General features: G+C 40.8%; 2 protein-coding genes across 2 annotated transcripts; both read right to left on the reverse strand.

The window, feature by feature from the left end:
• Positions 1-2,103: 2,103 nt before the first annotated feature.
• NUP35 (nucleoporin 35) lies at positions 2,104-11,643 on the reverse strand. The gene is made up of 9 exons (XM_030487489.1): positions 11,535-11,643; positions 10,723-10,893; positions 8,550-8,677; positions 6,803-6,863; positions 6,067-6,208; positions 5,619-5,688; positions 5,400-5,528; positions 3,138-3,305; positions 2,104-2,766 (listed from the first exon to the last, which is right to left on the reverse strand). Exons 1-9 carry the CDS (start codon positions 11,566-11,568, stop codon positions 2,689-2,691), a joined length of 981 nt encoding a protein of 326 aa, XP_030343349.1. The 5' UTR covers positions 11,569-11,643; the 3' UTR covers positions 2,104-2,688.
• A 498-nt stretch (positions 11,644-12,141) lies between these two features.
• Positions 12,142-20,084, reverse strand: DUSP19 (dual specificity phosphatase 19). Its single transcript, XM_030487490.1, has 4 exons — positions 19,769-20,084; positions 19,562-19,608; positions 18,385-18,537; positions 12,142-13,586 (listed from the first exon to the last, which is right to left on the reverse strand). The coding sequence occupies exons 1-4, from the start codon at positions 19,992-19,994 to the stop codon at positions 13,365-13,367; spliced, it is 648 nt and encodes a 215-aa protein (XP_030343350.1). The 5' UTR covers positions 19,995-20,084; the 3' UTR covers positions 12,142-13,364.
• Positions 20,085-23,016: the final 2,932 nt, after the last annotated feature.

Below are 23,016 nucleotides of genomic sequence, written 5' to 3' on the forward strand. Positions count from 1 at the left end.
ACTAGAAAGCTAAATTGAGGATAGGTGGGAGGGATAAATGAGGACAAAAATATTCACTATCTCCAAGTTATAAAAGTCTCAAAAAAAATCTGTTAAAACTGTAGTGAAATTACCATTGAAACAATACAACAAATCCTTCTAGAATTTAAAACTGTGCAGATCTATATACTAAGTGAATTAGATCCCTGAGTAACATGCTTGTGATGAAGACAACAGCAAAAAAGTATTTATGAGTTTTATTTTAAACTAAAGCCATCATCCCATGAAAAATGGTGTCCGCAGTCTTACAAGAAACCCCATACAACTGAAACCACAACAGTTTCATGAGTTTGTTACTTCACTAGCTGAAGTCCCTAACTTTGGTTTTAATGTAGATCACATCTAGCTACAGCTAGAAGGGAATCCTTCCTTATTGCAAAGCAGCAGGTACACAGTTAGCAATTATGAAGAACCGGATTTTTAAATGCAATGCTAACTTTAGGTAGCCTTGAAAAGGTTTACCTGAACACCTTCCAAGTGTTCAAGAGATTCTTCACACATGTGCTTTTCGATATCCTCTGTCCTTTCACACATGACCCCTATACACTCATATAATAACAGGTGGTTTGTGCAGTGTGCGACTGTAACGTTCTCATATTTTCTAAACCCAAACCATCAATACCAGGGTTTAACTAGTGCTCAGCACTAAGACAAGATACTAAGTCGTACCAGCAGAAGCCATATGAAGATAATTGCTTAATGATACTGCCCAGAAGTACAGTTTTATTTATTCTAAACTTTCTTCTCCTCCTACTTACTACCTCCAGAGCAAAATAAACATTCAGTACTCGAGTGCTTCTACTCTACAGGAAGCTGCAATGACCTATTAGTAAAATCATTCCTAAAGCTAAAAGAAACAAGAGACTAACATAAACAACTGGAAAAAATCCCACAACTTAGCACAGTTGTGGTACTTATTGGTAAGACAGGTCAGCCAAACTACTGACTTTGGCTCCAACTCCTTCCTTATGTAGTTACCGCTTCAGACTTGCTTGATCCAACTTCAACCATAATCTTCATCACTGAACTAAATCCAACACACACCATTACAAGTCTGAAGCACACCAGAAGTGTATTTTGCAAAGCAACTAACCACACAAAAATTTAGCTGAACTACCTATTTTCTTTCTGAAGTCATCTGCATGACAAATATTTTTCACCAAGAAAAAGATGGATGTATTCTGAGAAAAGACATTCAGATAATAATTAGGTTTGAGTAGTTCCCTTCAATCAAAAGCAAATGGATGAGTAGCAACCAGTATTTCAAAAGCATCAGCCAGCAAATATATTAAAATGCATCTCAAAAATCTCCAAATCTGCCTGCACACAGGTTACTTCTAAAGCATACAATGAAGCCAACTGCACTGATGTAGAAACCTGACTTCTTACTAAGGGCTTTGGAGATTTTTCTCAGGACCATCTCTAGCTTAATCCTGTAAACTGGATGCTCAATAGCATGTTAGGACATTAGATATGCTCCTGGACTAATCTCTCAATTTCATCACAGTAGTGCAGTTGAGGAACCTTGAGAGCACATCGCAGTGTGAAACAAAGCATGGAAATGAGTATGACTGAATTCACCTGACCAACACACCACTGACCCCAACTAAAATGCCAATGCTGACCCACACTAACACAGCCACAAAAAAGTAATAGTTGCATGTAGCTTCCCAAGTATTGGAGAAAAAATTGCTCTCTTACCAGATGACAAAGAGATCTTTATCTCATAGGCTATGAGCTTCAGACAATTCCTAGGAGAAAATTTCTTAGAAGTCTTGAAATGAAAGCAGCTCTTGTCACTGACATATTGAATCTTCCTAGTCAGCTACTTCAAGCCGACATTTTCTGGCTTGACAGGTAACAAACTGTAGCATTCTAAGTACACACAGCTATAAAATACCCATGGAGGCAACATTTAAACATTAGCTAGTTTTAACACTGGTTGGTACTACTTCAGTAAAAAGCAGCAGCATCTGCTCTACTGGTAACACTTTAACATTAGGCAGCTTCATACTTAACAATTAAGAGTACTGTGAATAGTTTTACTAACAGAAGTCATACTAGTTTAAAAAACAGACTAAGAAAAACTTTATTTAGCTTTATTAATAAAACAGAGTGAAAAGGTTGCTATGACATTTAGAACATTATGCCAGAGATAATTACAAACCAGCAATGAATCCAAATAAAAACATTTAAATCACATGCACCAAGAACAGTCCCTGTCCCTGGGAGCCAGCTGTGCACAGTGTTCTTCCTGTAAGTAGCCCATCATCTTTCCAGAAAGAAAACCCCAACAAAATTAAAGGTGTCAGTAAATAAAGCTGCCATTTTAACATTTCCAACTTACTGGGAAGTTATTTACAGAAAGTAATTACAGAAGAAAAGTCAGTGCTGATATTTGTTTCTAAAATCATGCAATCAGAGCACAGATGGGAAAAAAGCACTTATATTTACACTTACTTGGTGTTTAAAACCGTGTGTACACTGCCATCATTTAAAGTGCAAGCTACATGTCTGCTGAATCAACTGAAGGCATATCAGGTGAGATGTAAGTTAAAATACTGCCACCAACAGTTATACAACTAACCATGGATGCCAGTAGCATATTTCAAACCCTGACCAACTTAGTGTGTTACTTCCTTTTGTATATTACCAGCCGAACACATATTCCATTGCTTTAGATACAATACTTTCATCTTTCCTAGGAGTCTGTCTGTCAGAAACCACCTAGAAGACAGGAGGGGAAAGGAAGAGGAAAAAAAAAAAAAAAAGAGAAAAGGAAAAAAATCAGTCAACATATAGTTAATTCTTTTTATACTAGCCAGGTTGTTTTTTTTTCTTTTCCTAAGTGCTACTACATTTTGACAAGGTATGTTTGAAAGATTTTCAAAACAAGCACTTAAACATTGGAAAAGTAACAAGTCATTAATGTATAGAGTTTTATTATTTTAGAGACTGAACACACTGATTTTGTACTTGAACCACATCTGTAAAGAAATGAGAGGAGAAGATAAAGGCTAAGGTCACATGTGTGTACAGCCTCATACAACTAAGAGGAGACAGCACAAAACCACATGCTTCCATTTCCCTCAAAATACCTGATAGTCACTAGTGGAAGCTTTATATGCTGTTGCAAGAGGTCTCATCGTAGAAATCCTTGTAGCGTTATTTGCAAGTTGTACTGGTGTGCCGACAGATTTTGTAGGTGGAGTGAAAACCGAAGATGTTGAGGATATAGAGCTTCTTTCAAAGTTTTCCATCACACTCTTAAAAGAGAAGGATAACTTAATATAAACAAATACTAACAAAAGAGCAGTATTTCACCTTCATTATCTAGAATTATCTATTCTATAGAATTGTTTGATAGAATATGTTCACATCTCAAACCAAACAAAAACCACAGGTAAATTGCCTGTCAGTACAGAGCACACAAGTACACACCACCACTAAGCATTTTCCTTGCTGCAATCATTTATATGTTGGATTAGACCATTGCAAAGTAGTGGAAGTTTGTAACCTGTTCACTGCCTGTACTAAGTGTCAGCCAAGTTTGAAAGAGTATAGAGAAAATAAATTGCAAGACTTGCAACAAACTTCAAGTAGTAATATTTTTCAGGCCCAGTTAAACTAAGTAGCATAACACCCTCTTTCTAAATACTTCCAAAATATTTCACCTGATGCACATAGGACAGTCTCCAAGTCTTTACCAACTTAAAGCTTTTTGTTCAGATTCAACTTGCCAAGGACTGTCACCCAGTCCCCTTAGCAAATGCTAGAAAAGGAGTCAAAAGGCTTCATTTTGTAAACTTATGTTTAGAAAGGAATGCATGTAGAATGGGAGAGGTAGCAAGCAAATTGATGGGAACCACAAGTTCCACAAGAACCCAGAGACAACAAGGTGGGAAATGACAACCAGCTTGTGGAGACGCAATTCGCTACATTTTGACTCAGTGGAGCACAGCTTTCAATCAGCCTAAACACAGCAGGAATTCAGAAGCACATCTGGCAGTAGGCAGCTATCCAAAATACAGGATAGGACTGGTGTCCAGTGTGTGTGGCAGCTGACTTCCCACTCAGCACAAGAGGAACCCATGGACCTAACTGCTACTTTTAAACCAGAAGCCTAAGCACTGATGTCAAATCCATCATATCTAGTTTCAATTGCAAGGAAGAGTTTTACAGGCTAATGCCAAACCCTCAATGGATGAATCTCCAGATCTCTCTCTTGCCTCCAAAAAACACAGATTGTGGGTTTGTTTACTGATACTTGAAAGTGGACGCTATCCACAAAAGACAATGAGAATTCAAAAGCAACAAAGATCAGATTCCTGACAATTAAATGTCTTGGATCATTACTTCCAGAGTTCCAGCTTACAGGCAATTCAGTCATTGACACAAACTGGACACCAAAATAGTGAAAAAAGAAAGAAGAGACTGGCAGCCCTGCCATCAGAAGCCCACAGAGGAAAGGGGCACTGAAGTACATATGTTTCTGAATTTTAATCAGTATGTGTGTTCCAAACTGATAAAAATTGAATTAAAAGCTCAGTTTCTAGGGCTGCCTTCTCAGAACGGTTTACATTTGAAAGCTTGCATCACTTTCTAGCATCACTTATCATGAGACAAAAATAATAATCAAAAAATCTGTGAACTATAAATGACTGTCACTTGCTTAAGCTCATCTACAGTATCCAGTGCAAAGTGACGCAAGAATTAATGGCCAGGGCATTGCCAGTGCCTAGAAACTAATAGCTCATGATAAAACCAGACTGAAACACAGCCATGTCGACCCCGACCACTACTTACAAGAAATGGACAGGTGGGGGGCAGGTGGGAGAAGAGGATCAGGGCTATCTTGCTAACAAATTTTCAGTCTGATGTACTACGATAAACTGAAAAGCCAGAATCAGTCACATAAAAACAGAGGGACAGTTAGGAGCAATAACAATCTTAATCTGCCATCACGAATCTATTGCAGCCCCTAAATGATATAAATTCCAGTCTGGAAAACTCTCTCTCTCTCTCTCTCTCTCAATTGTCTCCTATGTTTTGTTTGCACTTTGTATCTTCTACAACAATGTAATTCTGAGCACTGTAGCTTCCAAGGAACACAGAGATTTAGCATAATGATTCTTCTCAACAAGAAATCTTGTCAAATATTTCAGAAAACCTTATGTAAGGTATAATAGACTATACCCATATAAAACTGAAACATCTATTGTCGTAGTTAAAAAAACTCAAAAAAAAACAACCACCCCAAAAAAACCAACCCACATTCAAAAAAAGAGGCCAGAAAAAACCAAAGAGGAAGTCTAAAAGCAGAGTCCTTCATTTTTAAATAAAGTCAGATGTTAACTTACTTTATCTATACACGGCTTGACACCAATCATGATAGATTCACCGAAAATTCTTCCATCTTTGCTTAAGGCTTTCCGGGCTTGAAGTTTAGACTGGTATCGAATATGCATCCAGTTTCCTGTGTTGGACATCTGCATGAGATTAAGTGGAAATTGTGAAATTTAGCTTTTTAGAGAATGAGCCAGAATGGTTTCAGAAATAAGTCTCAAACTAAGACATACCACATGCTTTAATATGTTTCCATACTGAGCAAACTGTAGAAGAATATATGAAGCTGATGCTTGAGGAAATCTGAAAGACACAAAAAATAGCCAAAAACAAGTAGTTTAAGAATTCTGGTTCTAAAATATAACCCTATGAAGGGTTTTAGAAATCCAAAAAAGACCAGTGTTAATGCCATTTCAGAAGCAGTGACTTGAGGAATATCATCTTCCAGGCATTTTTACTTCACCATACACCTCAATAGTAAATAGTGCCTTTCTAACTTAAAAAACAAACACGTAGCTTAAGTTAGGGTGCTTCACTAAAATATATGCATTTGCTGGCTTTAACCACAGCTATATTTCATGCAAAATTTAGGAATGCCAGACAACAGCAACACTCCTGTACTTCCCATATGTTGTAAAGACTTCACCCATGTTTTTTCTACCACTTTGGAAATCAACTTACCCAAATACAGTTACCCACGTGTCGTCAAGTTGATCTTCGGAAGTCAGGGAATCACCCTGAGTGTAAAAAGGATCTAGCTGAGCAGGAGATAAAGTAGTCTTCCTAGGCTGCCCAATACTTGCAGGACTGAACACACTTGAAGCTGTTAAATTGAAATGATATTAACAAATTACTTTTGCAAGACAGATAAGCTCAAGAGACTATAGTAAAGGAATAAATATAGCATCACGCATTTCTCTTGTATACAAAAAGAGGTTGGTGGAGATTAATTGCAGACAGACAAACAGTAAGTCAGCCAAACTTCACATCTGCAGGCATGCTAGTCAGTTTTATGACCAGCACCATAGCTTTTCCTTGACCTCCAAATACCAGCAGCTTAACACGCAAGCCAAATAGGAACAAAACAGAAGAACTAAGCTTAGCAAGAAGCCACAGGCTCATGCACAAGACAGGAAACCTTATGAAGATGGAAGACAACCCATCAATCTCAGCTGTTTCACCCAAGTACAACCACCTCTATGCTCAGTTCAACAACAAATTTAGAATAAGGAATAAGATGATTGAAATTCATCTGAATTTCAGTCAGTCACATCCCTACTCCTTTTGAAAAGCTAATAAATAAATATGCAACTCCTTCACAAATTAGGAAGGAGTTGATGTACTAGAACAGTGATGATTTTTGTGTATGAAGGAAAGCAGTACAACAGTAGACGGTAGATTGTGACAGAACATCTACCTGTTCCAGGGGTTGATGGCATAGTTCCAACCAATGGGCTCTGTGTTAGAGAAAAGCCGACCTGTATTAAAATACATAAAGTAACAAATCATTCTTACAGGTACATGTCTCAGATCAGAAGAGACCATTTTCAGGTAACTTGAGAATCAGGCAAGAATAGTAACTTTTTGCTTTAAGCTAGGAGTAACTTTTAAGAGCAAGAAGACACATTTATATGTATATTTCATACAAGATTATTAAAAGTTATTGATGAAAAGTTATTTGACAATGTTTTTATATTCTAGCACACAGCCTAGCAGATACCCTGGACATCCAGTAGGCCTCAATTATTATGTTACAGAATTCCCAGTGGATTACTAAGCCTTAGAAAAGAATGCAGTTGTCTTTCCTGATCAGAAGCTTAAATGCAAGTATCTGAGAGTGTAAACCAACTACAGAAGGGAAGCACCACAAGCAACAGGATTCAGGGTCTGTCTATAGTATTTATCACCCAACAAGAAAGAGCTACTGGTATACAAGAAAAGCTTGTTTAGGCTTAGGGCAAGCTTTAGGTAACAGAAACTTAAAAAGCCATTACCTAACACCAATCACATACACTTTATGAAACCAAGTAGCTTTAGGTAGCAATACCTAGAAACTTGATAGCTTAACCTTTTCAAAATAGGCATCTCATTATTGCAGTAATACAGCAATTCACACATTCACGTGCATCCTGATGGAAAGCATGCCAGTATCATCAGTTACCAGCATCTGATTTTCATTGTCTAAAGGAATTAGAAATCATGGAAGCATAATCCCCACTTGTATTCCTCATCACTAGACTTACTTTCCCTCTCAGCCACTTAGTGCACTGAAGGAAAGTACACTTTCAGGTTTAGCTGCTAGTGGTTATTTTCTTTTTAATATAGGATTTCAATATTCAAAATAATTTTAGTGTACTTTCAGCCTGAATCATGTCATTTCCTAGATATAAGATCAAACAAACTGGAGCACCTGTAGACACAGCAACAGGCATTCTGATAGCTACTCTTTTTTTCCTTTTCAAGTATCCAGTCCTCTAAGACAGTATTGGATCCTGTCCTTCACAGAGGACTTGAACTTTCAGAATAAACTTCTCGGAAGGCAACATTCAATAAAAAGACTGCTCATTCAGTGAAAGGCCTCCTCCTTGCATCAAAAGAATCATGTTCACTGAAAAAGAACCTACTAACACTTGACTGCTCAGCTGAAGTAAGTAGAAGAGCTTATTATTAGAATGACCTTGTAGAAATTTTACGGTTACACTTTCAAAATTAACCCCACTTCCCTGCCCAAACTTTTATTAGATGTTTTACTCAGCACAAAATTCCTTCTATTTCAGTAAATGCCTCTATTGCCCAATAAACAAAAAGATAATACATATTTGGATCCTTCTGGCAATCAGCAGCCCAATAAATTTACAAGAATGTAAAAAGCTGCAATAAGCCTGCATTTGCTATGTAGAAAACACAGCAGAGGCATGATTTGCATTTTCCATTCTCTGCAGTATCAAAAATCAGTAACAATAGGAGATAGCTTCATGACTGCAGTTCTCATTTAGACTGCACAGAACAGGCATACCAAACAGCCAGACTGAGCAATTTCATGATCTGAAGACTCACCAGTCATTTTGCTACAGCAGTTTATACAACTGAGTTAAAGAATTCACTGAAGCAATAAGATACCTCACATCTTCTGCTAAGAATAGGCCAATATCTAACCCACTTACTGTCCTTCTTGAGGTTAGAGGTGTTGATCCAAGTCCAGGACTAGATAATTCATCATATATACTTCTAACTGGTGGAGCACCACTTTTATCTTTATGCGTAGGTACTACTGGTTGTGGAGGAGATCCTCCTGCAGTTGAAAGAAACAAATTAGGAGCATGAGAAAACTTGTAATTTTACTTTACTGCTACTTGCTTTGAAACTTCAAAAGTAAATTCAGCCATGAAAGCTGTCAGTTGTTTCACTGGGGGTTTGCAAAACTATCTGGCATACCAAATTGTTCAGGTTTGAAAGTTCTACATAAGAATACCATGTTTGTGTCAAACTGCCTCCTTACTCAGTATCATCTAAAATTTTTATACCTCTTATTAACCCAGTATATTTACTACTTACATGCATTGTTATTTTTACGAAGCTCTGAGCATAGCTAAATCTTCCTCTTTCAAGGCAGGTTAGTAATCTACTTTAATTGTTTCAGAGACTAACTTCTCTGTAGCAGAGATGCAAAAGCAAGGTTTTTCAGACCTGAGAGCTTCTACATGGTAAAGAACCATACCAAAATGCACACAGACATTGCACATGCTGTCGCATTCCCATTGTCCAAATTCCTCTCCTACCCATGTGATTTCATGTTAAATAAAAACGTAAGATCTTAAGAGCAGCAACAGGATAAAGTTAAACTAGCTGCTCTCTGATTTCGTAAACTTTGGGACTTCCAATATAACAGAGAATTAAACGACTGAAAGATCTTGACATACCTCTGAACTCTTTGTGTGGGTTTATCCGAGAGAAAAAGAAGGGGGGAGGGAGGGGAAATAGTCTGACTTAACAGCTTTCACTTGCAAAACATTTGAAATTAAACTTTTCCAAAGTACTCCTCAATCCTAAATTCTGAGCTTCAAAACTCCCCTTGCATGTTTTAACACATCCTGAAACTGTTACAGCATATAATAAAGCACACACTCAACAAGGTTTTCAGTTTAAGTGACATACTTAATCACTCGTTTTGGGAGACCTGTGTTAGTATCTTACTGGTTCTCCCTGTTCTAGAACTGATACTCTGAGGCTGTAATGAAGCCTTTTAAAAACAGGTGAAATTCATGACTATTTTCAATTTCATAAATATTTACCTAAGAGGCTTGTACATGGTGGGGAGAGGGAGGGGTGGAGTGGAGCAAGGATGACAACAGAGGGGTGACAGGAAATTAACAAGAACAAGAAGCAGGAAACCAACACACCACCAATCACAGAATATCTCAGGCTGAAAGGAATCCAGAAAGATCAGCAAGTCCAATTCTGCTTGAAATGGAATGAAAATAATAACTAAATTATCTTGCAGTATTTTAACCTTCAATTTCTCCTTCACAATGGCTAGCACACTACCACCACCAGATATATAGATTATACCAACTGATTCAATACAAAAGCCAAGATCACCCATCACATGAAATAAATCAATGAAGCTGTTACCTACTGTTGTGGTTTAAGCCCAGCTGAACCCAGGACACCTACTTACTCACAATTCTCAGAGAAGAAAATAGACATGTAATTCCACAATTCAGAAACATGGGTAAGGACTTTTTCTAGTTGGATCAATTGACTGGTTCAAAAGAGATAAGCATCTACAGCTAGGAAATGTCACTACTCCAGCCCAATTACAGCGGACATCAAGACTGCAAATACAACCACTAGATAGTAATTAGTAAATAGTTTTTAGTTTTTCCCCATCTGGTTTTTAGAAGTCTGACTATCTTAGTGACTTGTTAGAATTCACTGCAAATAAATCTGCAGCTGGTACAAGCTGCATTTACTTTGCTAGCAGGCATCTCTGTTTTAAACCAAGAGAAAACACTGATGGTTGTATGTGCAACCAACTCATCAAGAGCTGTATAAACCGATTTCCTATTAGGCGAGGTTCATCTTACCTGTAAAAGCAACCTTTCTTGACACCAAAACTGCCACGTCTAAAAAAAGTTATTAAACTTAAGTCTACTTTGAAGAATTTAGCCAAACTCCACCGAATACACTTGAGTTTACCATTTTTTTAACAAGTTGAGCTCATTTACAGCAAGTTATAAACCTACACTAACTCAAGTCTGCAACGGTCACATAGAGCAAGAAGACAAACCGAAGTTTACTTTCACAACAATTTCTCAGGATTCAGCAAATTCTGACCTGTAAGTAGCGGAGACCTCATTTCCATCACCCCGGCTGAAGGGCCGGTTAAAGAGCGTGGCTGCGGAGTCACAGGCGCAGGTAAATCACCCATCAGGAACCCAGGAAGAAACTGAGCACTAGCTCCTGGTTTTGGAGATGTCGGGGAGCCGAGAGTCATTGGCTCAGCTCCTGTGTTAACGAAAACAAAACTGAAAAGCGTGGAAGGACCCAAGTCACCTAGCCTTTGCCACTGCTTCAACAACGGTTCTATTAAAGAAATTTAAAACAATATGCAGTAAATGACTAAGTTCTAAACATTCATTTTCCAACTGAGCAAAGTTTATCTCAATCCTACACCGTTTACAACTACAAAAACTGATACGGCGAGAACTTTGTTCTTAAAGTATACTACTTTGGTTACGGCTGGATTTGTGGGCTTGAAGAAAATTGCGGTTTTGGGGGTGCTTTAGAGGTGTTTCTAATGTAAAAGCAATGAGGCCACGGACGGGTCTTACTCCGTCCCCGCCCGGAAAACGTGCTCCGACAGGGCTTCCCCGCGGCCCTGCCGCCGCCCAGCACCGGCCGCATGGTTAAGCCACACGCCCCCTTTTCGCGTTCCCTTCGAGGAAGCCGAGCACCCTGGCCCCGTCCCCCATGACCCACCTCAGCCCGGCAGCGTCCGGCCCTCGCCACCTCACCAGGCCGGAGGAGGGCGGGCAGCGCAGGCAGGAAGAGCCAGGCAGCGGCCACCTGAGGTGCCTCGCGCCGCCCAACGGCCGAAAGCGGGACACGGCGGCGGGAAGGGGGAATGGAGGAGCGGCCCCACTCACCTGCAGGCGGCGGCTCCATGGCGAACGCAGCCATCGTGGGCCCGAAGGGCGGGAAGAGGCGAGCGGCTGCTCCGCCGGGCGCTTTCAAACGGGAGGGAACTTCCGCTCGCCGGCACTTCCGACCCGCCCCCCCGCCATGTCGTGAGTGGCGCCGCGGGCGGGAGGGGAGTTTCCTCACAGCCGGGCGCGGGAGCTGCTCCGCACGGTGGTGGTTGCACGCACGGCTTAACGCAACCGTAGCGATGGTTACAAATGCTTGTCCTGGGTTATTTCTGCGGGCAGAGAACTCGCAAACCTTCGGCTGAGGCGAGGCGGGAAAACGTACTTGCGAGGGAAAGGACCGTCAGCCATTTCCACGGTTGATAGCACAGAGCCGTGCACGCCCGCAGTGGAAATGCAGTGACCAGTCCCCGCGGAAATGGTGACCACAGTACAGCAATGAGCCACCGTGTAACCTAAACCTTGCGTTAGCAGTTATTATGAGCAATTAATACACAGCATAGACCATATACAGTGACATGCTGCGGCTCCAACTAGCGCTACAGGTAGATAACACTGTACCAGTTCATGAAACCATGCCTAACAAATCACTTCAGTACAAAACACATTCAAACACAGTGTTCTTTTTATTTTATTGCATATTAATATATCAAATAATTTGGAACTGGCATGAAGGCCATAAAAATACTATTAAAATCTTTTACAGACATACTAAAACCAAAACCATGCCATCTTAATACAGTAATTCCATCCCAAGATCTGTCAGGAGAGTCAACGTTACCAATGCTATGATGTATGGTTTTTATATTTGATGTGGAATGGAGTGAGGGGACAGCAAATGAATCACAGTATTACAGAATCACAGACTGGTTTGGGCTGGAAGGGACCTTAAAGCTCATTCAGTTCCAACCCCCTGACATGGGCAGAGACAACTTCCACTAGAGCAGGTTGCTCCAGGCCCTGTCCGACCTGGGATGAGGACCAAATGCAAAGAAAAGGCAGTAGCAGCGAGTCAGAGATAGGTTGTTATAAACATTTTTTGTATCTCCACCAAAACAATCTACGAAAAACTCCTGATAGCCTGGTGCTGGCACTTTGGGAACACCATATTACTACACTTTAAATCACTACTTGATGAGAAACAGTAAAAAGACATGAAGCATTAAAGCATCCTACACATTCTGAGCATCCTCAAAAGACCATCTGTTTTAATTTCCGAAAATATTTAATGGTTACACAAAATTCAATAAAATACTCTTTAGTTGCAATATAAATTTAAAATCTAATATCAAGGTACTTTATTGTATCAGCATTTTATTAACTAGATTTTACAACCAACTACAATGCATACATTTGGTTTAGTATTAAAGTGAACAGGGCAACTTATCTCAGTTATTTTATGTCCTTTCTCTATTGCCTGCACTTTCTAATGGAGTTGGAACTAGATGAGGAGGTTGGAACTAGATCATCTTAAGGCCCTTTCCAACCCTAACCATGCTATGATTCTGTGGTTGAATAAAAAAAACTCAACCAAAACCATAATTCTGGGTTTTTTCTAATATTTCAAGGAAAATCGAACTTTGTCTTTTTATTAGTACTCAAGGCAGAGCTTGTTCTTGGCCAAAATCACCTCTGAAGTCAGTGGAATACCATTTGGCCTTCAGACTACATTCTGAAAAAAAAGGAGTCAAAGTGCAGTAAGAAAAAATACTAAATATGTAAAGACTTTAAAATGCACATGTGAAAGGGAACTGCAAAATGACATATTAAAGTACATCCAACATTTGTTACTGTCTAGTCAAAGCAGATTGTTTCGCTTCTCCCTTTTGATCAGTCGTGATCATTTATGCTTCCATTTGCCTTTATATTCTGTTCCTGGTACTTGTGAAGCTGCTCCATGAAGCCGGGATTTGGACAAGCTGCAGGTCTTGCACTTTTCACCAAGGAAAAGGCTCTAGCAAAACTCAGTCTTTCTGAATTCATTAGAAAACCAATGACTACTGCTGCTGCACGGGAGACTCCTGCATTACAGTGGACCAGCACCACACCATCCTTCAAGAAACAAATGAAACATAAGTTGGAATATTCATTAAGCAGATAGCAACAAGTATTAGAAACTGTATTTAAAGATCCATTTAGACCTACTAAAAGCTCCTTGCTGAGCTCAGAGCAAATATTTACACACACCAAACACAAATATACAACCCCCAAAGGAAGTAGTTTTTGAATCAAAACCACCTCATAATTACCCCATACTTCAAATCTAATTCATAACTTAGAACTAAAAAAAACCATTCCTCTGTCCCTTTCCCCAAGACCTTGCAGTAGTCCCCTCATGTAAAAGCCAAACCGCAGACACCTGGGATACTAAGATACCTGATCTAATTGGCTGCCAATTTTAAAATAGATTATATTTGCACTTGACTGGTTTTTGTTACCAGGTTAAAAACATAGCAAGGCAGCAAACAGCTGGGAACAGAGGCAGATTTTAGAACATCTCGTAGTTTCAGTCACACGCTTCTTGCGTACTCTGAAGCTCTTCAATGAAGGTTCTGGATAAGCAGGATCATGCATAGGAACAGAAAAATCAGAAAAGATACTATAACTTGCAACAAATCTCTGCCTCCCTGTCACACTGCTGGTACAACTGTAGCAGCTGGTACAACTATGGTCCCTTAACTGGGGACCAAGGTGCAGAATCCAAAACCACTGAACCTCCCATAAATTGACAAATGTTTCTCCTGGGGGTTAAATTCAGGCTTCTCATGAATTATCTATAAAATTAATAGGTTTATCCTACTTCAACATTTCCCACACAACCTTTGGGATACCTGAATGACTCTTTAAAAAGACACTGCAAGTGTCCTCATTAAGAAATCATGGGTGTGAGTTAACCCAACGACAACTAGACAGACCTAGTGTGGCTTAGGTGACATTCTCAAGGCCCAGGCTTCATGATGTTTGTACATCAGACTGTGACCTGGAAAAGGCTTGGCCCAAACTTTGGGCCAAATGCCACTCTCACAATAAAAATCCCCCAAGCCCCTAGCACATCCATATTCTGAAGAAAGATACCGAAACACGACAAAATGTCATGTTTCAGACGCTTGAGGCTAAACATATATATTCAAGATATAAACAGCCTGCTCTGTTTGCCCTTAACAGGCACAAATTATTCATAGGGCATTTTACCCAGAGACCTTACAACCACCAGGCTTTCTCTCCAGGAAGTTGATGGGTTATGTTACAGACTGAGGAGCTGCAATTATCTGGTATATTAACAAACACACACAGCAGAAAACGGTTCCTGCTCCAAAAATTTTTCAATTTAAATAATAAGACAAAAAAGTAAGAAATTGAATGTTAATATCCTTGTTGAAGAAATGCCAAGCTGAGACTAGAATAATGACTTGCTCAAGTTAACACTGTAAGATTACGGCAGACCTAGCAGCTGACTCTAAGCTCCTGCACCCCAGCACAATGAATGCCAATGCCACCCTTTTTCGCAATGGAAATCACATCCCCTTTGCACCGCCTGCTGGAAATTGTCACCCTCATTCCCTTTCTCACCTTCACAGGGGCATGCTTCCCAGTCACACAGACTACAGCAGAGCAGGCAGCAGACTTGTACATGTTATGTCAACTACCTGAGGAAGCGCCAGTGATGACCTGTAAATCTACTATCTCCTTTATAATAAGGATGTGAAAATTATGACATCAGAAATTATATTTATGCCACTGCTAAGGAAGCAAATTACGAAGCTTATCCACTGTAGATCTGGAATAGTTTTTACTGATCTAATCAGAGTTATTTCAGATGTAACATACCATAATCAAAATTAATTATCTACCAGTGGCACTCAGGGTAAAAAATAAGCATCGAAAGTGATTATTTTATTTTTCTTTTCACAGTTCATGCTCTGTTCTCTTCTTTCACGTTTCTTTTAAGGTTGTTTTGTTTGGGGTTTTTTTAATGACTGTTCTGTTGTACATTGCTATCCTGGGTTCAGCTGTAGCAGTCATTTTTCTCCTTAGTAGCTGGTGCAGTGCTGTGTTTTTGACTTTCAGCCTGGGAACAACGCTGATAACACCGATGTTTTTAGTTGTTGCTAAGTAATGTTTACTCCGATCAAGGACTTTCTCAGTCTCATGCTTTGCCAGGGAGGAGGGGAAGCCGGGAGGAAGCAGAGACAGGACACCTGACCCAAACTAGCCAAAGGGGTATTCCATACCACAGCACGTCATGCCCAGTATATAAACCGGGGGGAGTTACCCAGAAGGCCCAGATCACTGCTCAGGTCGGGCTGGGTGTCGGTTGGCGGGTGGTGAGCAATTGTATTGTGCATCACTTGGGTTTATTGTTTTCCTTTTCCCCTTTTAGTTTTATATTCTCTCCCCTTGTTATTTCCCTTATCATTATTATCATTGGTGGTAGCAGTAGTAGTTTTGTGTTATACCTTAGTTACTGGACTGTTCTTATCTCAGCCCGTGGGAGTTACATTCTTTCGACTCTTCTCCCCATCCCTCCGGGAGCGGGGGTAGGGGGAAAGGGGGAGAATGAGTTCTGAGTTACCGGCTGGGCTTAAACCACGACAATTGCCAAAAATTATATAGCGATATCCATGGAAGAGACCTCAAAATTACTGAACATGAATGAACATGGGCAGTAACATAAAATCAAATTTAATACTGAGAATATTTATCTTCCTTTGATAAACCCTGTTGTTTCTTTAGACAAAGATTAATTTGGCACATAATTCTTAACTAATTTTGTATTAGATATAAATACAAAATAAAAGTGAGAAACAGATTGCAAATATGACATTAATCTATTTACCTGGAACTCCTTGCTCTGATCCATGTAGCCTTATCTTTGCCTACCCAGAAATGGCCCATGGTCTTGCAAGAACCTCTTAAGATTCAAGACCAAGTTTGGTTTTAATGATTTTATACAGAGGGAAGCAAAATCGCCTTCCACCAAGAGAAAAGGTGGTTATACAGTGGTTATACACAGTGGGCAAAAAGCCTCACCGAGGAAAGAAATTAAAAAGCAGGATAAAGCTTTTGCTGAAGAGCCACAAATTAATGTAGTTCCTTAGGGATCCCCTTCACTTTGCAGTGATGCTAGGGCTTTTTCTTTAGGAGGGAGAGAGGGAGCAATAAGGATGTTCATGAATGAGCCAAGATCTCTTCCCTGGAAAACCAAGATTTTAGAGGTTTTATAAGTTGATATTAAACAGAAAGATAAAAAAGAAATCCCTTATTCACAGCACTGTGATCTGACATGGGTCATGGAAAATCCGCCTCCCAGTCTGGAGCCTAGAAGGTGAGCTCTGATCAGTATCAGAATTTTACCATGATGTCTACAGACTTGAGCAGTTACCATTTTAGTAAAGTCAATCCTGTTATAAGTACCAGCTGGCAGTGACTTACTGAACAGTGCGGGCTATACTTGCATTCTCAAATTCAAGTGCTCGCATACTCCTTCATTAAGTTAATGATGTTCTAGTAATAATTTCTCATATATCATGTTCTCTCATCAGGGAGCACCTCTCCCTCCTCCATATAAGGAAATGAAACAGTAGTATCTCTTTATGATTACTTAAACAGAAGGGCACTTCATGATATAATTTATCATAAGGTCTTTTAACACTATTTTAACAAAGCAAATAAAGTGATTCAAACCATCCAGAGATCCATCTCCACAGACCACTATAACATGCTTTGTGACGTGATCCTGGAGGCCATCTATTCCATCAATTACCTGCTCTTTCACCCAATTCTCCCATTAGAAAACTATTAACATTGCTATAAAAGTTTTCAGGAACACTCCGTAGCTTACAAAATAGTAACTGGAACACAAACATCAGAGGCAGAAAGCAACACTACACAGTTATGAATGGCAAGTCTCATTTAGAAATGAAGTTGAAACCGTAACTAGAAACCTTGAAGAGGTCATTAAGTGACAATGTGGATCACATAGCTTGTAAATAATAAATGAGAGAAGGAAAGAACATTGTGTGACACCAAGAAAGCTGGAGCAAGATTATCTTCTTTTATCCCCACCTACATAAATAATAAATATGGTAGATATGGTGGAATAATATGCAGTGAGGTTTGGTTGTCAAGTCATAGTTTTGATACCAAAGCAACAGTTGTCACAAATTACACGGTAAGCTGGAATTTAACAAATAGGAGTCAGGGATGGTCTTAGTTATAGACAAGTCTGCCAAGCAACCCCAGAAGGAGTGCTTTCACCCCATTTCCTAGGTCATGTCTTTTGTCAGCAGTTAAATCCCTGGTTGGCTGCAAGACTACTGAACATTCTCTGACAGTCTTGGTACATAATTGTATGTGGATTCACAGCTCAATGGATGATCCAAGGGAAAGCACAAGAATGGCAGACTACTGCTGACAAACCACACAGATCTGTAAAAGCCTTGTTAGGCTTGCTTCTAATTCAAAACAACATCCCCGATGGACAAATTATAGAAAGTCAAGTTTCATCTATTTCTTCTGTCAGATGCAGTGACTCGGACTTAGGATGGGATTTCTTTATCTAAAGTCAGCCGTTGGTCCAACTGTATGAAAGAAGCATTTCCCTAAAACGTGCAATACAGTCATCCTGAAAAAACAGTGCTGGAGAGAATTGGTATTAAAGCAGTGCCACATCTCTACAAATGCTCAGAAATTGCTTGGATTCTCTATTTAAAATTTAAAAAGGCAGTGGAAAAACTATGAATTTGGTACCATACTTTCTTTTGACAAAAGAAGCTGCTTTAGATTTTAAATAGTGTAATAAATAATCCAAACAGGATAACTACTAACATCCATAATTGATATACCATACCTGGATCTTGGCTTTCTCAATAAACTCAAAACACTCTGGGAAATAAGAGATAATATCAGTTTCTGGGAGGTCCAGAATAGAAATGGTCTTGTATATAAAGTCATCAAGGAAGGCATTTTGGACTCCATATGCCACATTTAGAACATGAGTAACCTGAGTCAAAAAGGGAAAAAAAAAAGAGAGAAAGGCATTTTCTGAAGATAGCAGGTAAAATGAGCAATAGCAAAGGTGAGTTATTCTTTAGGCATACATAGACTGTACCTTACACAACTGCAGTGTTCAGTTTTACATACATACGCTGTCTATGGTATGCTTTTCTCCGTGCAAAGTTTTAATGCGTGTTGATATATACTGTGGTAAATTTCAGTTTCTTTGCGTTTTTTCTGAGAAGAAATTAAAAGATCTGTGCTCAGCCAAACACAGACTAAAGTAAGGATTTTCAACAGAAAAGGGAGTTCTCAACACACAGGTGGAAAATAAAAGAGAAAGCAACAGGAATGAGAGCACAGACCACCCAGCAATCCCCCTAATCTCAAGCCTGCCCTAACCCATCAGCTTGACAGTCCTGCTGAGGAACACAGCAGAACTAAACAGTACTTGCCAGTGCAGCAGAAGGATTTCAGAGTAAACTATAACTGCGCTTGTCAGGTGAGACCACCTCTGGCCTCCTGTCATCTTGCCCTGTTCAGGCTACGGCCAGGTCGTGGGTTATTTTAACTTACAGTGAAGTGACACTTAGGTGGCACCAGATGCCAGACTGGTGCACTCCCTGTCCTGCAGAAGCACCACTGTCCGAAGGCCTTATCACCCCATTACTGTAACAGAGAAGAGTAAAAAGACCAAAGTTCGGGACAGACTTAGAGCTGCTGCTTTGTTGTCCTTGTTTCACCCCTCCCCACAAAGCAGGGAGGCCTGACACTGCTCAGTGTCCGGAGCTGAAGCGCCTACAGCAATGCAGGAGTCTGTTCCGTTAAACAGCTCTTAACAGTCAATACTCTTACAGCAAAGTATTTCAGCTTCTGGTGAAGCTCGCAGGCATCCATCTCCCTGCAAACCAGCAGCCTTTTAAAAATTCAAATGTAATATAAAATTTTTCTTAAGGATATTTCAGACTTTTTAACTTAAACGCACCAACAAGCACCACGCGAGAGGCATTTCGACTTCCGTGTTACGTTACCTTATGCTTTTTCATCGTCTCCAGGTCGTGAGCAGCATCCTGCGACCCTGGGGAGAAAGCGCGCCGGTCGCTACGCCAGACCCCACCGGCAGGCCCCCGGGCCCGCTCCCCGCGGTGAGCGCTGGCTCTGCGGGGCGAACGAGCGGCAGGCCCGGGCCCGGTCAGGCGGGACGAGGCGCGCAGCCACCGCCCCCCGGCCGCACTCACCCAGCAGCAGCCAGGGCTTCACGACGCCGACCTGCAGGTCGGCGCTGAGGTCCTGCACATAGCCGCTACCGCCGGGCGCCGCCGCCTCCTCCTCCTCCTCCACCTGCAAGCAGGCGCCGCGCCACGTCTCGATGATCCTCCTGCCGGTCAGCGTCGTTACGCGGGTACGCTGCTTCCGCAGGTTGTCCCTGGAGAAGCTGCGGATCTCCTGGGCGAGGGAGTGCATGGCCCGGGCGCGGCCGCTCGCCCGCGGCTGACGGCACCGTACCGCACCGGCCGGGCGGCGCCGGCCTCCGGCCCCCGCGCCGGGCGAGCCGCGATTGGCCGAGCGCGGGCAGCCACCATTGGCTGCCGGCCCCCAGGGGGCGGTGCCTCGGCGCGCAGTGGCGGGGCGGCTCTGTCGTGAGGGTCCTGCTGTGGGCTTATGGCTGCCAGTCCCGTCCCGTCCCCTCATGCCCCCGGAGCGGCCGGTGTGCGACAGAACACCCTGCGAGGCGCTGGGACCGCCCTCGAGAGCGGTCCGGTCCGTGGTGGGGCCAGTCGCAGATTTGTCAGTGATTTTTATTTAGTACTTACAAGCCTGGGAGAAAGTTTTGGGTTCAGCTAAGCTTTGGGAGGGTTTGAAATTTATGGATTTAAATTACTATTTCTGGGGGTTTGGTGTGTCAGTGAAGAATGCAGCAAGTATCATTAAAGCGGCATAGGAAGAAAAGGGAGGCAAGGTGAGGCTGTTTTTCCAGTATTCCCCAGCCACGGAATGCCCACGTTTACATGTGTTTTCTATAAAGTGCTATTTGTAGTGTTACACAGCTAGCACATGAGTATGGGAAATTTGTGTTTGTGAAGTTGAAATGTAATATTGTTAAATTGCACCTTAAATATAATTTAAATTAAACATAAATTGTAACTTAAATATATATTGGGGTTTTTAGATTCCTTCATGCTGGTTTTGGAATAAGGATGTGCTACTACAGTACATCCTCTCTGATGTTATAGTATTCCTCAAACCTGTGCTGGCAGGGTATGATGACTGTGCAAAGATCTCCTGATAGTTCCTAGAATGCGGTACAGAACAAAGGCACCTTAGTTCCATGTCAAGAGGTCTGCAGATGCATTGTCAATTCGAGAAGCAGAGAACGGTGTTAGGAACGGCAAGAGCAAAAGTTTTTTCTGCCAGAGGCAATCTTCTGATGGGAATTAGACATAAAATCAAGTTCAAATGAAAAAGGCAGAATACCCTACACACTGCCTGGAAAAGCAAGAGTCTAAACCAAGAGATAAAATCAAGGAAGATGCTTAGGGCAGGGAGGGGAACAGAACAGAGATCTTGGCTGGATCAGAGTTCAAGGTAACAAAGGCGCAAAACAGAAGCTCCAGGACAAAACATAAGTCTCAGCAATCACTTTCTACAACAAAAATTAAATTTTAAATACAAGTAGGAGTTTTTGTAACATTCTTCATGGTAGATGTGCACTCAGTATCCTCTCTAAAAGTGGACTGTGGCTCATAGCGGTTAAAACAAGAACGATGTAGAAGTTAAACCAAGTTTAAGAAGTTTTCTGAAAAGGTCTAATCAATAATTTTGATGTAATTGATCCAAAGAAAGCAATGGAGAGCTTTAGGTCCATGGGTTAAGACAGCAATTGCATAGTATTTCATGGCTGGTTTTCAGACTGCATTGGCTTGCTACTGCTGCCCCTGTGAAAGACCAAGAAGAGCAGGGTATCCTGCAGGAATGCAGTGAGCCTTATGTGCCAGGAAATTGGCAAGGCCTGAACAGAACTGGCTTGCAGTCCAGGCTCAGGAGGCTGCCATTAGAGTAGCAAGGCTGTAGGATGTGCTTTGTAACCAGCTTCTGTCCTGTACAAGTATGGGGTGTGCTGTGTGACTTAGTTGCAAGACTAAGCTGTGACAGATCTATAAGATACTTACAATTTAACGTAATAATGCAACTATGTGTTGTTTCTTAACCTCTGAAGAAGAGTCTGCAATATGTGTGCGCACAGAAAGGCAGTTGATCCCAAAGTAATAGACGCATTCTCTGCTAGGAATGTTTATCATTGTAATAACTACCTTAAACACCAGGGGTCCCTGCTGGACATGAAATCTGTACTATTGTTATCTTTCTGAAGTCCACATATTCTGTAGATGTTTATATGCAGAATTAGTACATTATTGTTAGTGTGTCCATATCATGAGTATTAGATCTAGCCTGAATATTCAGACACCCTTTTTTGTGATGCAGGCATTTATACGCTACTGTTAAGTTGTTCATACTTTCCATCACAAGGTGGAAAAGAAGATAATAATGAGATTAGAGTTTGAAACTGGGATCTCGGTTCACACATAAATGCTTCCTCTTGCATGCTTTGCCGAGCGTAGAAGATGCCTCTAAAGATATGGCAGGAGCAAGATGCTGCCTCCGCTTCATTGGCTGAATGCAGTTTTGGTATTGCTGGATCTTAAGGGTTTGAATAAGCTACCTACCAATGCAAATGCAGTGAAGTTTTAAGTAATTTTTAAGTTCAAGGTTCTTCTGTTTTGTCTGCCAAGAAGTTCAGCAGAACCTGTTCTAGTGGGCAAAAACTGTAACATGGGCGCTAATTATTACAGAAAGCAGCTCGTACACACTCAGCTCATATGATGATATGTTATCTTTCTGTTATATTTGTTTCCTTCCACTATTCATTTGGTCCAGCTACTGCCTGTAATTATCAGTGCAAAAGAGCTAGCTTCTGTCAGAGAAATGGTAACCAGCCATTCCAGATAGCTGACTTTGAGAAACCAGCCTTGCATTCTGAAAAATGCATGTTAAAGGGTTGAACTTGATTGTAAAATGCGCCAGAAATTGAGTCGATGGCTTATGTCAGTAATTTGACTGAAGCAGAGAATCAAACCCTAATTAGTGCACTATTTACCTCACATTTCAAACTGAAATAACCAGATGACTTTGAGGAATAAGAGAAATGGGGCAAAAATCAAAATACCGTCAGCTAATATCTAACTAATAATACAAGCCTCTGCTGCAGACTGTATGTTCATTAGCTGAAAATAACTGAAAAGTTTAAAATAACTGTGTGCAGCAGTTGGTCACGGGGTGACTGTGAATCATGAATGTAGTGTTGGTGATGAGAATGGCAAGCATGACCACAGCATGCATCAGGAGGTATTTAAAATAGAAATAATAATGCTATTGTATAAAATTCCAGTAAGCCTTTTTGGAAGTGCATTGTGCTATTCGGGAATGA

This window comes from Strigops habroptila, chromosome 5, assembly GCF_004027225.2.
Source record: "Strigops habroptila isolate Jane chromosome 5, bStrHab1.2.pri, whole genome shotgun sequence".
Classification (NCBI taxonomy): domain Eukaryota; kingdom Metazoa; phylum Chordata; class Aves; order Psittaciformes; family Psittacidae; genus Strigops; species Strigops habroptila.

Bases quoted from the DNA above. Each gene is read 5' to 3' on its own strand.
- NUP35 (XM_030487489.1), bottom strand. From the start codon at position 11,568: ATGGCTGCGTTCGCCATGGAGCCGCCGCCTGCAG. The intron at 8,678-10,722 runs GTCAGAATTTGC...TTTCAACTGCAG, and splicing joins GAGGTCTCCGCTACTTACAG to GAGGATCTCCTCCACAACCA. The intron at 3,306-5,399 runs GTAAGTTAACAT...TTCTCTTTTAAG, and splicing joins TCAAGCCGTGTATAGATAAA to AGTGTGATGGAAAACTTTGA.
- DUSP19 (XM_030487490.1), bottom strand. From the start codon at position 19,994: ATGCACTCCCTCGCCCAGGAGATCCGCAGCTTCTCCAGGGACAACCTG. The intron at 19,609-19,768 runs GTGAGTGCGGCC...CTTTCTCCCCAG, and splicing joins GAAGCCCTGGCTGCTGCTGG to GGTCGCAGGATGCTGCTCAC. The intron at 18,538-19,561 runs GTAACGTAACAC...TTTTTGACTCAG, and splicing joins AGACGATGAAAAAGCATAAG to GTTACTCATGTTCTAAATGT.